Below are 16,800 nucleotides of genomic sequence, written 5' to 3' on the forward strand. Positions count from 1 at the left end.
TGGAACCATAAAAGATACCGAATAGCCAAAAGAATATTGGAAAAGAAAACCAAAGCTGGTGGCATCACAATCCCAGACTTCAAACTCTATTTCAAAGCTGTAATCATCAAGGTAGTATGGTACTGGCACAAAAACAGACACATAGATCAATGGACCAGAATAGAGAACCCAGAAATGGTCCCTCAACTCTATGGTCAATTAATCTTTGACAAAGCAGGAAAGAAAATGGAATGGAAAAAAGTCTCTTCAACGAATGGTATTGGGAAAATTGGACAGCCACATACAGAAGAACTAAACTGGACCCTTTCCTTACACCATACACAAAAACAGACTCAAAATGGATGAAAGATACCTCAAAATCCCAGAGGAGAACATGGGCAGCAACTTTTTTTTTTTAAGATTTTATTTTTCGTATTTAACAGAGAGAGACACAGCAGGAGAGGGAACACTAGCAGGGGGAGTGAGAGAGGGAGAATCAGGCTTCCTGCTGAGCAGGGAGCCCACTGCTTGACTCGATCCCCTGGGATCGTGGCCTGAGCCGAAGACAGACGCTTGACGACTGAGCCACACAGGCGCCCTCACAGGCATCAACTTCTTGCTAGATATGTCCAAAGACAAAAATGAACTATTAGGATAAAGATAAATAGCTTTTGCACAGCAAAGGAAACAGTTGATAATATCAAACCAAAAGATAACTGACAGAATGGGAGAAGTTATTTGCAAATTACATCAGATAAAGGGCTAGTATCCAAAATCGATAAAGAACTTATCAAACTCAACACCCAAAGAACAAATAATCCAATAAAAAAATAGAAGATATGAACAGACATTTCTCCAAAGAAGATATCCAAATGACCAACAGACACATGAAAAAGTGTTCAACATCACTTGGCATCAGGAAATACACATCAAAACCACACCTCACACCAGTCAGAATGGCTAAAATTAACAAGTCAGGAAATGACAGATGTTGGTGAGGTTGCAGAGAAAGGGGAACCCTCTTACACTGTTGGTGGGAATGCAAGCTGGTGCATCCACTGCAGAAAAGAGTATGGAGGTTCCTCAAAAAGTTGAAAATAGAGCTACCCTATGACCCAGCAATTGCACTACTGGATATTTACCCCAAAGATACAAATGGAGTGATCTGAAGGGGCACGTGCACCGGAATGTTTATAGTAGCAATGTCCACAATAGTCAAACTATGGAAAGAGCCCAGATGTCCATCAACATGATGAAGTTCCAGAACCTAAGTCAGGTTCGGTGGGGTGAGGTTCGGAGCTGACGACTAAAGAAAGAATTCTTAAGACATCTTTGGTGCAAAATGGTGGTTTATTAAAGCACGGGGACAGGACCCGTGGGCAGGAAGAGCTGCTGCCCCGGGTTTGTGAGGAGTGGCTGGTTATATACACAGGAGTTGGATAGGTGAGGACAAAGGGTTGTTCAGAAAGGCTATTGGGGTAAAGAAGACTGTCAGGATATTGAAGTCCTGGTTACTATCAAGCCAAGGCCACTTTCCCTCTAATGAGGCACTAACATAAAGACAATTGGGAGTCTCCTGGTGGAATGTTACATTCCTGCTATCAAACGTCCTTGTTAGTGAGATTTAGGTTTAGAAGAAATTTAACTTTATTTACTTTTCTTTCTACCTCCGCCTCCTTCAGTTTTTTATGGAGGGGAGGGTGACGTTAGGGCTTGAGGAACTGAGTTATGTATCTTTGGAAATTGGGCTATTGATAAGGCAACTTCTTTGTTGTAAATCTCAAGGACATTTGTAAACCAAGAGAGACTCCTGCCTCGCAGGACTGTGATCTCTGCAAGATAACCATTTGCTCTTCTTTTAGGGCAGTCAGGGGTGCCTGTGAAATGTCACACATATTACCAAGGGGAGTGGGTGGAGAGGGGGTGCAAGGCGCCAGCCCCTGCTCCGTTCTCAGCCAGCCTCCTGCTCCCTCATCAAACAGATGAATGGATAAAGAAGATGTGGTATATATATACAATGGAATTAGTATTCAGCCATCAAAAAATGAAATCTTACCATTTGCAATGATGTGGATGGAACTAGAGGGTATTATGCTGAGCAAAATAAGTCAATCAGAGAAAGAATTATATGATCTCGCTGATATGTGGAATTTAAAAAGTAAAATAGAGGATCATAGGGGAAGGGAGGAAAAAATAAAACAAGATGAAATCAGAGAGGGAGACAAACTGTAAGAGACTCTTAATCTCAGGAAAGAAACTGAGGGTTGCTGGAGAGAAGGTGGGTGGGAGAATAGGGTACCTGGGTGATGGGCATTAAGGAGGGCACGGGAGTAATGAGCACTGGATATTATATAATGCTGATGGATCATTTACCTCTACCTCTGAAACTAATAATACATTATATATATATATATATATATATATATATATTTTTTTTTTTTTTAAAGATTTTGTTTATTTATTTGACAGGCAGAGATGCAGGCAGAGAGACGGGGAAGCCCTCCCAATTGTCCCTCCCAATTGCCTGCAGCGGCCACTGAAATTACAGAGGTACCTCAGTGAAGCCGAGTTTACTCACTTTTGCAGTCCTCCCAATTGACACTTTATAGCAAGGAGTGTGACCTATTTGTCCATATCAAAGTATCTCCCCGACCAACAGCCTCCCCTGCTGTTCACACAGCCCACGACAGTCTGCCCTTTGGATAGATAGCTCTATTACAGTGTTGATTCACATAGAATTTATATGCAGCAAAAAGAACAGAAACGTCTCCTATTGTCCACAGGTGCAGCCAGGCTGGGCTTGAGGTGGGGGTGTCTTCCCTTCTTCCAGACATGAGATTGTAAAGGGTTTTTTTTTGGTGAAATTACCAATATCCCCCCACCCAGAATTTTCAAAACATCACATGTTTCCATTAATGAAAATGTATGTTTTATTTTCTGAACATTTGTAAGATTCCCTCTAAAGATATCTAAATATACAAAGTATTTAAATATACAAAGAATATACATGAGTAAGCTTCTGGTTTATCCCCTCCACACCGCCCCCCCCCCCGAAATAGAGCCAAATATTGGTGCATAGTTTGCACGGAAATTTTTCTGCATTGCATTCGGGGGGTATGTGAGATGACACCAAGGTGCACACCTCTTGAACTTCGTGTAAATAAAAGGCGGCCTTGTATTTTAGAGCATGTAGTTCCAAAGGTCTGTTTGTGGAAGAGGACAGTTTTAGGAGATTAAAACAATGGCTTTAAAAAAAAATCAAACATGCTGCAGAAACCGATCTTTTTGCTCAGATTTGTAAATGGTGTGTTGGGGGAAGAAAAGCTGCAGACACGAAGGAGAATTACCATTTCTACAGAAATCGATTCCATACAAAAGAGGCTGCCCTCCTATTTGCATTTTGCTCCCAGGATCCTGAAAATGCAAACCATCAGCTTAAAATGTACTTCCCCTATTGGTTCTCTGGCAGCAGCTCCCGCACTTGGCACGTTGGCCCGTGACAGTAAGGACATCCCAGGGGCTGTGGGGTGAGCTGAGGTCATTGTTGCAGCATGAACGAGGTTTTGGCCCACACAGGACTCAGCTGTTGACAGGGAAAAGCATGAATATAGAATTGTTTTTCTACAGGCAGATAATGAATCCCCTGGTCTATATAATCTCACAAAACAGCAGCTTTTTCTCCATTGCCACCAAAAAAAGCATCTTAATGGAGTTTCTGCATTAAGTATTAGCATCCCAGCAGATTTGAAATATAAGGTTTCCCAAAAGATCTGCATCTTCTTTTGTTTGTAAAGAATGACCTAGAAAGGAGAGCAGCCTTCTGGAACTCTTGCTGCTTTCGGGGGTAGGAAATACTAGGACACAAGAGGTGGGGCTGCCTAGTAGGTGCCTTGTTCAGGGTTTGTGCAAAGAAGCTGGTGTTCCTTTGAGTACCTGGCAGATTCATTCACTTAACAGGTCTTCATGAGACCCCTCTGATTGGGGGCATACGCTGTCCAGAAGCTGGGATGCAGCAGTGACCAAGGCAGGAGGGAGACTTGCCTCTTAGAGTTCTATCTTTCAGGGAGAAGAGACAGTCAGGGAGTAGGTGGGTTGAGTGACCTCATGCTCAGGGACAAGGGGCAAGTAGCTCACTGGGCAGAGCCCATTGTGGGAGGAGGGGCTGGGGTCTGGGAGTGCCTCCAAGAAGCCGTGACCTTGAAACTGAGACCCTCAACACGAGCGAAAGAAGGGCAGAGGTGGGCAAGTATTCTAGGCAGAAGGAATAGCTTGTGAAGGGCCTATGAGGTTTTTTTTTGTTTTGTTTTTTTAAGATTTATTTATTTATTTTGGGGAGGGGGGGAGGGCCACAGGGAGAGGCACAAGCAGGGGGAGGGGCAGAGGGAGCGGGAGAGAGGTCTTAAGCAGACTCCACACTGAGCGTGGAACCTGGGCTTAGTCTCAGGACTCCGAGATCATGACCTGAGCTGAAATCAAGAGTTGGCCACTTAACCAACTGAGCCATCCAGGTATCCCCTGTGCGGTTTTGTTTTTATTTTTATTTCTCCCTCTTCTCTTCTTCCTCAGCCAGAAAACTCAAGGATGCCCAGGCTGGAGAATATGTAGAGCATTATCCCATCTTCATTAATTTTTAAAACAGACACAAAACACAACCATGTATTTTGCATGAATACAGACATACTTATACAAAAGTATTTTGAATGGCACAGAAGGAAACCCACTGAATTTATGACCGTGGTCCCTTCTGAGAAAGGAGGGGAAATGGGTCCTGGGATGGGGACGATAAACCTCATTTTATCTGAAAACTTGTATTTATTTTATTAAAGGAGACATTAAAAATGTGTTGTCAAAATGTTAACAATAATTAGTTCTGGATGGCTGGTACCTAGGTGTTTGTTATATTACTCTATCATATATATATTATATATATATATATATTTGTTCTTTTAATATCCTTAACAACGGAAAATCAAGAGTACAGACTGTAGATTCTTCAAGTGGAGAGGTCACCTTTGAAAAATATGCTTTACAAAGTCCTTTAGAATGAGCCTCTAGGAGCTCTAAGCAAAGTTCACCTGGGAGGGCTCCAGACAATCTTGATTACTCACATTAAAATGAAGAACAGCTGTTGTATGGTCGTGGAAGGGTTCCCCGAAGTATGCATCTCACTGCAACAGACTGCCCTTGGCCTTCGGTGCAAAATGGCGTTTGTTTCTGGTTACAGTAGACCCACAACTGATACCGACCAATCTCTGCGTCCTTCCTTCAAAAGAGTTTTTGCCAGGGAATGTTGTTGGGATCAGCAGGTGTTCAAAATTTCAGTGACATAATCTTGTTTCTATTGCCGAACAAATGCTACTTTATCCCATTGGAAATGTGTATCCAGCTTGACCACAGAAACGAATCAAGCAGAGCTTTCTTAGCACCAAAGAACCGAAAACTTGCAAGTGAAACAAGACTCTGCCCTCCTCTTTGCTCCTCTTCTTGTAGAAAGTCCCCAGGGCAGTTTTCCTCCTTTCTTAAAAATTTTGGCCTCTGGCTCGCTGCCAGAGTGTCTTCAACACTCTTCCTTGTCACAATTCATAGTAATTTCGGTGCCTACATGGGGGATCCTGTTGGGTCTTGCAGCTCCCATCCTCCATAAGCTTATCCTCCATTGTTCCTTGGCCACCCACTTCCATTGCATGGTCCTGTCTCCACCACAACCTAGGTTGTTACTGCCCTCACCCCACTGATTCAAGGTTTCTATCCTTCCCCAGCTTAGATGCCATGGCCCATCATTATTGTCATTCCCCTGCCTATGTCTTTAACTCTCTTGGCTCTCCCTCCCTCCATAGTCCTTGCTTGGCAAACTTACCCACTCCACCAACCTCCCACGCTCTGCTGCTTAAGTCCAGCCCTCCACCTGCTCTGCATCTTCACCCGGAGACTGTGTGTGGCTGGGGGGAAACCACCACCATGCAAAGAGGCCTCACTCTTGGTTTATTTGCCTCAAACGAGCTCTCAGCACTCCTGACACTCCTGCTACACTTCCTTAATCCATTTACACAGCTCTCCTGTGCTCCCAGACTCCTGAAAGCTCCTCTCACATCCATTTTTGCTGTACCCTATTTCACAGAAGAAAAATTTCATCTGCTCTCACAGCATCACCTGCAACCCCACCTGCCGCTGCCTTCCCTCCTCTCTCTAGGCACAACAGTCCATGCTCCTTTCAAAGACTGAACCCCCCCATCTGTGCCTTAGAGCAAATTTTCCCTTGCCTACCCAATGCCATTTCTCCAGCAACTCTCTCTTTCCTACTTTATCAGTTTTGCCCTTTCTGTGGAATTATTCCCATTGGCATGCAAATGAGTCTTAATAGAGCCCATTTTAACTATCCTGCCTTGACCCCCACCCCCTTTTCCAGCTACCCACCTATTACTCTGTTCATCTTTCCAGCAAAGCTCCTTGAAAACTTTGTCCCTATTCCTCTCACCCATTTCTCTTGATCCTTCTCTTACCAGGCTTTATCCCTGCTGCTCCACCGAAACAGCTTTTTCAGAGCTACCAGCGACCTCTGGTTGATAAACCCAGTGGCCATCTTGTAGTCATCTTCCAGTACATCCTCCTAGTTAGTAGCCACTCCTAACTCAGCAGACTACTTCCTCTTTCAACACACTCTTTTCACCTGGCTTCTGGGCACCACAGACTTCTGATTGCATCCTACTTCTTAACTCAGTTTGATCGTATCTGGAAGACCCGATGGCATCAGAGTCCCCCAGGGGTCAATCCTTCCACCTCTTCCCTTTTTTACTTAATCTGGACATGGAAGAGTCTCAGAGCTTTGAATTACCCTCCATACAGTTTATCTACACATGTACACGGTCACTCTTCATGCAGAGACAACCAATGTTAAATTAATGTAGCTCAGAACGGTTTGGGGTTTTTTTGGGGGGCTGGAAAATTTTCAGTGATTGATAGCTTATATTTACAATTACAAATGTGGTGTCACATTTTTGTAATTTTCTGATCATAGGCTAACTAGAGATTGCATGCAAAAAAATAAATACAACCAAAAAACCCAGAGGAGTTCTCCAAGAACTATCTCAGTGAGAATGTTTAAAAGTTAAATTGCATTTTCTGCTATCAGCTTTATAGATTTTTGGCTTTGGAACTTCTAATACACTATTAAGATAAACTCCTAGCAATTAGAATACAGCCATGACAAAGCCAAAATATCCTTTTGAGACTCCTGCACTATGGTTTTTGCCATGGGGTGTGTATGTCTTTGACACCAAAGGCAAATAGTACTGAAACACTGCTTCTTATCACAGAGGGGAAAAAAAATAAAAACAACTATGGCACTGAACTCACCAACATAGGAAGCCATGTTTATGTTAAAGCATCTATTGACCCTTGAATAGGAGATAATTACTTAAGATGAATAAAACCAACTACCGTTGGCTGTTGTGGGTTTGTCTTTCAAATCACTGACTTTTTGTCATCTGTAAAATGAAATTCTTACATCATACAGTGGAGAGCTCATTGAGTTGAAAAGATAAAATGCATCTGGTTGTGAGACTTTATGATCAAATGCTTGGATGAGTAAATTAAAAGATAGTGTGCACTGAAAAAGAAATGGGGCTTTTGTTAGAATCCTGCTGAATGCTTTTGTAGCCATTTTTTCTGCCTGTTCAGGGAACAAGGAGGGAAGCATCATAAGAATTCTATGGAGAAAATTATAGTGAAGAAAGTTGTATAAGAAAGTGAAAACTCGGGCGCCTGGGTGGCTCAGTGGGTTAAGCCGCTGCCTTCGGCTCAGGTCATGATCTCAGGGTCCTGGGATCGAGTCCCGCATCGGGCTCTCTGCTCAGCAGGGAGCCTGCTTACTTCTCTCTCTCTCTCTGCCTGCCTCTCAGTGTACTTGTAATTTCTCTCTGTCAAATAAATAAATAAAATCTTAAAAAAAAAAAAAAAGAAAAAAAAAAAAGAAAGTGAAAACTCAACTTTTTCATCAGTGCATTGTGTTTCAAGGACACCTGGTATATAAAGTTTCCATGTGGAAAACAAAAACTCAGTGATTCTGAGAAGAGATGATTCGGTAATTACTCAGCATCATCAGTATAAATAGTTGATCTGGATTTTTTAGGACCCAAACTGAAGTATCTGTAAATTAACTGCACAATTGCCAAACAATCCAAACTTGATAGAAGTATTCTACATATTGAGACTATCCTGTTGTATTATTTGTGAAGAATGCTATTTCAAATATTTCTTTGCCAAGAAATACCTCTGGGTGCCATGGTGTTTTACAATTTGCAAATGGGGTTGCTAAGGTCCAGTTAGAACTGGTATTCTTTGTAAGCAGTGACTAACAAATTTTAAGACTAACCCAACATTTTGCAACTTTGTTGAGATAAACTTTCTAGGAATAAGATTGTGTTCCCTCATGAATTGTAGCATTTGTCAAAAGACAATAAATACTTATATTTTATTAGGAATTCATTATGGTAGAAAACCTTTTCTGGGTTAGTTCAGATTTGTGGGAAGAAAAGCATCATCTTGGGTATATTATATTTTAATCTGCTCACTTCAGGCTAGATGGGAAGACTTCAGATACTGTTTTTATGACATGGTTTTCCAATTGGTAATTTCTCTCCAGGTTCCTGAAGGAAAAGTGGTAGTTCTTAATTTCCGATTCATAGATCTGGAGAGCGACAACCTGTGCCGCTATGACTTTGTAGACGTGTACAATGGTCACACCAATGGCCAGCGTATCGGGCGCTTCTGTGGCACGTTCCGGCCTGGAGCCCTTGTGTCCAGCGGTAACAAGATGATGGTGCAGATGATTTCCGATGCCAACACGGCTGGGAATGGCTTCATGGCCATGTTCTCTGCTGCTGAACCAAATGAAAGAGGTAGTGTTTCCACATAATAGCAATCATGGCGGTAATAATGGCTTATGGGTTAGTGGGTGCCTCCTGTCCCTGGCTGAGCCTCGTCCCAGGGTCTTTGTATGTATTTACTCCTTTAGCCTAAAGTTGAAGAGCATTTCTTCTCAGGCAGAGCTAATAAATGCTGTTGAACCACCAAGAGACCATTTAAAAAAGTCTCTTTTAAAATTTTATTTATTTATTATAATTGTATATTATTTATTATATTTATATTTAATATATAGTATTATAATATTTATTATTTTATTTTGTTTATTTTTATTATTTTTTCAAAAAAGTCTCTTTTTTTAAAGCCCATGTGATTCTTATCAAAATTCAAATATAGAAATTCCTGGAGTAAAAATATGAAGCTTACATACATATATACACATACAGATATCAAAACATATCCCTTCACTCCATTATAGTCCCATCTTGGAAAGAGACGTGGTCGGTGATTGCCATCCCTTTCTAGGTACAATTCTGCAGTAGCTTTTTTTTTTTTTTTTTTAAAGATTTTTATTTATTTGACAGAGAGAGAGAAATCACAAGTAGGCAGAGAGGCAGGCAGAGAGAGAGGGGAGGAAGCAGGCTCCCCGCGGAGCAGAGAGCCCGATGCGGGGCTTGATCCCAGGACCCTGGGATCATGACCTTGAGCCGAAGGCAGAGGCCTTAACCCACTGAGCCACCCAGGCGCCCTCTGCAGTAGCTTTTTAAAAATCTAAGTGGGATCATACATTCATATTATTTCACAACTTTTTTTTTTTTTTCACTTAAGAACTACATATTGGGTGTTTTCATGTCAGTACATATGAGCACCCATGGGTAGAAACGTCTACCCTGAAGAGATAAGATTGGGCAAGATCTGTTAAATATGCAGCCTTTTCCTGGAGGGCATTTCCTAGTCTGCTCTTGCTTTAGGTTGTTGCACTGCATTTCAGTTGGAGATGTCAGAGAACAGGCTTTGGGGCTGCCAAGAGCAGCCAGAACGTTTGGGAGGAAATGCTGGCTGGGAGCTACAGAGGAACTGAGGCACAGAATGTACATGTAAAATCCACCGAGATCTCTCTTTGGGTGACAGCCAAATTCTGTGTTTGACTGACTGGGTCAGTCCAGCTGACCCGTCACAAAAGCATCAGGTGAAAGTGAACAGAGATTACAGCTGCTGCGCACGGCCAGGGAAACCCACCGTGAGCTTGAGTCTAGGCAAGTGAAATGCCTGCTGGAACCCAAATCCTTTTTCACACAAACACAACAGAATCTAGAGTCTCTGTAAGGTATCATTCATAATACCCGGTATCTATGTGGTAAAACCAGAAAAGTGTGTTTATATTCAAGAGGAAAAGCAGTCAGTAAAAACCAGTCCCAGGATAACTCAGATGTGGCAGTTAGCAGATACGCACTTAAAGGAACTATTGTAACTATGCGTAAGGACTTCAAGGGAAACAGATGTGTAGTAAGTAAACAGACTGAGAATTTCAGAAGAGAAACAGAACTATGAAACTATAAACTATATTTAAAAAAAAAAAAGAATAAAAGAGCAATTCTAGAACTGAAAGAGAATCTGAAATTTAAAAATTTACCTGGTGGGCTTTCAAGCAGATTGGAGATGGCAGAAGAGTCAGTGGCTCTACATAGAAATGATCCAATCTGAAGAACCAGGAGGAAAAAGATTAAAGAAAAAGAGCCCAAGAGAGTGAGGCAATGTCAAGTAGGACAGAAAAATGTCTGAAGAAATAATGGCTTGAAGCCACCTACATTCACTGAAGAACGTTAATTTTATAGAGCAAAGAAGATCAACAAGCCCCAAACAGGATAAATTTTTAAAAAGCCACACTGAGGAACATCAAAATTGCAGAACTTTAAATATAAAGAGAAAGTTTTAAAATTAGTGAGATGGAAATCGAATCACATATAAGGGAAAGATGGGGTGAAGGATGGCTTTCTTTTCATTAGAAACAGTAGAGGCCAGAAGACAGTAGAGTAGTGTTCTTAAAGTAGCTGGAGTAAAACTATCAGCCCAGAATTCTGTACCTGGTCTTTAAAAATGAAAGTGGATTAAGGACATATCTTGCACCCCAAGAAATATTGAAGGAAGTTCCTCAAGTTGAAGGGAAATGGTCCCACAGGGTAACACGAAGGTAATAGGATTGGCAGCCACTGGAAATGGTAAATATAAAAGACTACTGGGGCGCCTGGGTGGCTCAGTCATTAAGCATCTGCCTTCAGCTCAGGTCATGATCTCAGAGTCCTGGGATCGAGCCCCGCATCCAGCCCCATATCGAGCTCTCTGCTCAGCAGGGAGCCTGCTTCCCCATCACTGCTTGCCTCTCTGCCTACTTGTGATCTCTCTCTCTGTCAAATAAATAAATAAATAATTTTTTAAACCACCCTGAGGAACCGTTACAAACCTACCAGATTGGCAAAAATAACTGACATCATCCAAGTATGACCGAAGGGCTCGTACCTGGAGACGTACCAAATGCAGCCTCGAGGGGAAATCATTCGTAGTTTCTTCTGAAATTAAACATCGACAGCTATTCTTGGCCTAGGAATTGCTTTCCTGGGTACTGGTGCAAGAGAAATGAAAATGCATGTCCACAAAGAGATTTGTACAGAACAGGTCACAGCAGCTTCACTCACAATAGCCTGAACTGGAAACACCCAAAGGAATGTCCAGCAGAAGAAGAGGGAGACAAATTGTGTTTCCACACCTGCAATCACCCGGGAGAGTAAAACAGCAAACTATGAATACAAACGGCAATATGAATCCACCTCAGATGCCGTGCAGGGGAAGCCAGATGCAGAAGAGTCCACAGTACATGAGTCCATGTTTGGGAAAGCGCTAGAATAAAACTAATCTAAGGTAAAATTTTTCAGAAAAGTGGTGTGAAGAGTTGGCCGACTGGGAAGGGATACAGGAATTTGGTGGGAAATGGATTCTGTATGATCACAGGAGTGTGGTTAACACAAGGAGATTAATTTTTCAAATTACTATAGCTAATATTTGTGCCTTTCACCGTACATGAATTTACCTCCCTGAAATCTCTAATAATAAAGCAGATGGTGGGGATTGGATAATGATATTAATAAAAAGAACAGTAGTATAATAATTAATTGTTGAAATTGGGTGACGGATACATAGAAGCTCATTATATTATTCTAATTACTTTGTATCTGCTTGAAATTTTCCATGATAAACAGCTTTAGAAATTATCCAGCCTCAATTTTTATAGGGCATTTTCTTAGAGATGCCTTTTAAGAATGATTCTCTTCTGCGTCAAAGATATTATATAAAGTATATTAAGTTCTCTTAGTTTCAGTTCAGTTTTTGTTAGTTTAATTCAAATAAAATTTAATTTAGAACTTTGTATTAAAATACTGTTTTGGGGCACCTGGGTGGCTCAGTCATTAAGACTCTGCCTTTGGCTCAGGTCATGATCTCAGGGTCCTAGAATCGAGCCCCACATCAGGCTTCCTGCTCTGCGGGAAGCCTGCTATCCCTCTCCTACTCCCCCTGCTTCTGTTCCTGCTCTCACTATCTCCCTCTCTGTCAAATAAATAAAAATTTTAAAAATATATATATTGTTCTGAAATTATTCCTGTTGACCTATCAGTATATATGCATGGACATGTCTGAAATGATGTTTCTCAAATATTAATTGTGGTTAGTTTTAGGTGGTTGGATTTGGGGTAATTTTCTTTTTCTTCTTGATGCTCTTTTGTATTGCTGAAAATCTATAAACTTTTTACAAACAAAATCTGTTCTTAAAATTATTAAAGATGCATAGCATATAGAGTTTTCTGGTAATGAGAGTATTCTCTGCCAACATATTCAAATTTTGTCTGTGGGCATGCATTTTAATCCTATTAATAAACACCTCTGTCATGAAGGTTCTTTAAAATCTGTATGATTTGTTGAGCCAGCATGATTTCTGAATGTTTCATGCCCAAATATCTGTCTTCACTTACCCAAAAAAACAGAAAGAAAAGAAGCTATAGGCCTGACTCCTGTGTTCTCTTGTGCTCATGTGATAGGTCAGGTAACAGAGATCATTCAGTGTGTGGCTGGTGGGGGTGGGGGTGGGGGGTGTAGGAGGCTGTGTAACCATGTTTTAGGAAAAAATTGAAGAGCTTCTGCCAGTGGCTTTATTCACTGTATTATTACCAATATTCCAAATCCCAGTCTTCTTACAGTTGCATTGCCATAACCTGGATTTTTTTTCATACTTTAAAAATTCAGGGGATCGGTATTGTGGAGGACGCCTTGAAAGACCTTCCGGCTCTTTTAAAACCCCCAACTGGCCAGACCGAGATTACCCTGCAGGAGTCACTTGTGTGTGGCACATTGTAGCCCCAAAGAATCAGGTAAGATTCCCTAAAAACATGAAGAAAGCGTGTGTGTGTGAATTGCCTAGATGATGCAAGGGGCCCATCTCTCAAGAGCTTAGCATGCAGGGTGAGGAAGGCTCTGCTGGTCGCAGGTGTCTTTTCATACAAAGACCCAGATTAAAATTGCTTTTGCACTATTTGACTTAAAAAAGTTGTGCATTTAATTTCCTAGTATATAAATATGATTTTCAAATTTCAGTATAATTGTAAGCAAATCCCTGTGAGATTTCTGAACCCTGGGGAAGGTGTTATAAACAGCAGTGACTGAGTATGGGAGGATTGGAATCCCCAAGTACATGCAGGTTTCAGGTCACCGTTTGTTCACGTGGCAGATGAACTGTGACACCTTCACCTGGACAAAGCTGGGGCAGGCACACTACATCTTCCCCTCAGAGAACGAGTCTGAAGGCTAATCTGCCTTGTGGTATTTTTTTTTTGGTTGTTGTTTAATGTAAAATTTATTCAGGTTCCCCACAAATAACTTCATTCATTGCTGTAAAACAACCAACAGAGAAGGTCTGGTTTTCCAGTGCTTATTAGTTTGTGGTTATATGAAATTTTACCATTTCTGGGAACCACTTTCAGATATGAATTTCAGGACAAAACTTAGCATGGGAATAGACCAAGTCTTCTTTGTGGACTTGGGGAAATAACTTTTAAAAAATTATTGTTATAAACGCTACAGACTTTACTCAAACACTAGAGGGTGAGTGTTAGGATACTGTCTAAAAAAAACTTTTCTAGGCACCTGAGTGGTTCAGTTGGTTCAGCAACCCACTCTTGATTCTGGTTCAGGTCATGATCTCAGGTTCCTGTGATGGAGGCCTCAGACTTCCTGCTCAGCAGGGAATCTGCTTCTCTCCTTCTGCCCCTCCACTAGTGTGTGCACACATGCTCTTTCTCTCTCTCTAAAACAAATAAAGAAATCTTTAAAAAATTTTCTAAGCTTACCTTTTGTATGACTTACACAAATACTATTTGTCATATATTGATTTTTTAATGGAAAATTATTCAGGCAAATATACCATGCAGGTTAGTGATTTGAACACTCTCCCTCTCTCTCTCTCTCTCTCTCTCTCACACACACACAAACACACACACACACACACTTTGATCATAATCTCCAAACCCAGTTTTATTTTCAAGAATAAAAATATGGTCATTTACTTAATGATGAAAGATTCTACAAATTTATTGAACTTTTTAATAGTTTAACACTTAAAAATCACATTTCTTGATATTTAAGCCATTATGTATTTTTTTTTTTTTAAGGTTTTATTTATTTGACAGAGAGAAACAGCTAGAGAGGAAACACAAGCAGAGGGACTGGGAAAGGGAAAAGCAGGCTTTTGCTGAGCAGGAGCCCAACATGGGGTAGGAGCCCAACATGGGGCTTGATCACAGGACCTTGAGATCATGACCTGAGCCAAAGGCAGAGGCTTAATCCACTGAGCCACCCAGGCGCCCCTCCATTATGTAATTCTTGAGATTGTGCTGGTCATTTTTCTCTCTGTGACATTTGGAAATGTATTAATTAGCCTAAATAATTTCAGCCTAGTTATCCTTGCAGATTACAATTCAGCGTCTTTTTTCCATTGTTCATCTCTTTGATTATTTAAACTTAAATTTGGCTTCCATTTTACTAATGTGATTTTTGGCTTCAGCCAAGTTTTTTTTTTTTTTAAGATTTTATTTATTTGTTTGACAGAGATCACAAGTAGGCAGAGAGGCAAGCAGAGAGAGAGAGGAGGAAGCAGGCTCCCTGCCAAGCAGAGAGCCCGATGCAGGTCGATCCCAGGACCCTAGAATAATGACCTGAGCTGAAGGCAGAGGCTTTAACCCACTGAGCCACCCAGGCGCCCCCAGCCAAGTAGTTTTTAATGACTATTGCAATGCCTGAAATCATGGAAGCACTGTCAAAGTAGAATATAATGGGAAGATTAAGTCCTAAGTAATTTCTGTGCAAACCTATGAGCATAAGTTAAAGACTTATTTTCATTTTTTTAATCATAGCTTTTCCCTTTATTCTCCTTTTTATTTACTCATTTTTAATCCTTTCTCCAAAAGTGATTATGTGACTAATTTCTAAGTAGAGAAAATTCAGCCAATTTTTAATAATCTGGAAAACATTTTATTAGTAACCGGTTAGAAATTATTGGACCCAAAGAGGAAATATTTTAATATAATTTAAAACAGTGCTAAATATGAATAAGCTGTTATTCAGCCATAACTGGTGCTGACTTTTTAAAGGTGGGTAAATATGTAGATATGCGACGGTACGGTCAAAGCCAGAATTTACCACTGGTCCCTCTGGTGCTGTTGCTGTTACCATCTTCACCCAATTATTGCGTGTGAGTCTCCTTTAGCTAATAACTACAGCCTGTCCTAAGAGAAATTAATGCCCGTTATCTTTCTTTTTTTTTTTTTTTAAGATTTTATTTATTTATTTGACAGACAGAGATCACAAGTAGACAGAGAGGCAGGCGGAGAGATTGGAGGAAGCAGGCTCCCTGCTGAACAGAGAGCCCGATGCGGGGCTCGATACCAGGACCCTGGGATCATGACCCGAGCCGAAGGCAGAGGATTTAACCCACTGAGCCACCCAGGCGCCCCTAATGCCCGTTATCTTCTGTAAGCAGCAGGGAGGTTGCCTGCCCACCTGCATAGAACCAGCTATCTGGGTACCATGGGTATTGATGACCCATTGAGATTTCCTTTGATTCACAAATTGGAGGTGCCCTGGAAAAATCTGCTTATGAGGGAAACGTTGCCTATTAAAACTTCCTATTGACTTGAATAACTTAAGGATACTATTATTGGTACTAGTACAAAAAAACTAATACTTAAGAAATCTAGGGCGCCTGGGTGGCTCAGTGGGTTAAGCCGCTGCCTTCGGCTCAGGTCATGATCCTCAGGGTCCTGGGATCGAGTCCCGCATCGGGCTCTCTGCTCAGCGGGGAGCCTGCTTCCTCCTCCCTCTCTCTCTCTGCCTGCCTCTCCATCTGCTTGTGATTTCTCTCTGTCAAATAAATAAATAAAATCTTTAAAAAAAAAAAAAAAGAAATTTAACACTGACTTTGTTTATCAGTGCTTTCAAGCAGCCTCTTCAGAAATCAACCACATCACCAAGTAGGCTGTGCTCAACTCAGTAGGCACACTTTTCAAACAAACTTCAGGAAGACTCACAGTCAATCTCTACTTCCTGAATCTCTGGTCCTAAAGAATTTATCTTCTTACATGTAATAGGAATATCATTCTCCTTCCCTTGAAAGAGGAGCAACTCTATCCAGCATCTCACCTACCCAAATACGTAACACATACACCACACCTCAACACACTCTAACATAGGGGACATGTCAGAGGAGAAGAATGAAGTAGGTATATACCTCTGCTTCCCACTCCAACACGTATCCAGTTATGTTCTTAACGTAGGTTTTTAGGGTTACATGGTGTTCCCATACATTTGTAACTGTAGGTGAACAGATCTCTCAAATTTAAGATCTTAACCAAGGTTGAT

The 16,800-nt window shown here is 41.2% G+C and overlaps 1 protein-coding gene across 1 annotated transcript in view; it reads left to right on the forward strand.

Moving 5' to 3' along the window:
- Positions 1–16,800, forward strand: part of PCOLCE2 (procollagen C-endopeptidase enhancer 2) — a 65,076-nt gene that overhangs the window by 27,521 nt on the left and 20,755 nt on the right. The window contains exons 3-4 of the mRNA XM_032346794.1: positions 8,621–8,876; positions 13,135–13,259. Of these exons, the coding sequence (XP_032202685.1) occupies positions 8,621–8,876; positions 13,135–13,259 (381 nt within the window). The remainder of the gene's footprint in view (positions 1–8,620; positions 8,877–13,134; positions 13,260–16,800) is intronic.

This window comes from Mustela erminea, chromosome 1 (assembly GCF_009829155.1).
Source record: "Mustela erminea isolate mMusErm1 chromosome 1, mMusErm1.Pri, whole genome shotgun sequence".
NCBI classification, from domain to species: domain Eukaryota; kingdom Metazoa; phylum Chordata; class Mammalia; order Carnivora; family Mustelidae; genus Mustela; species Mustela erminea.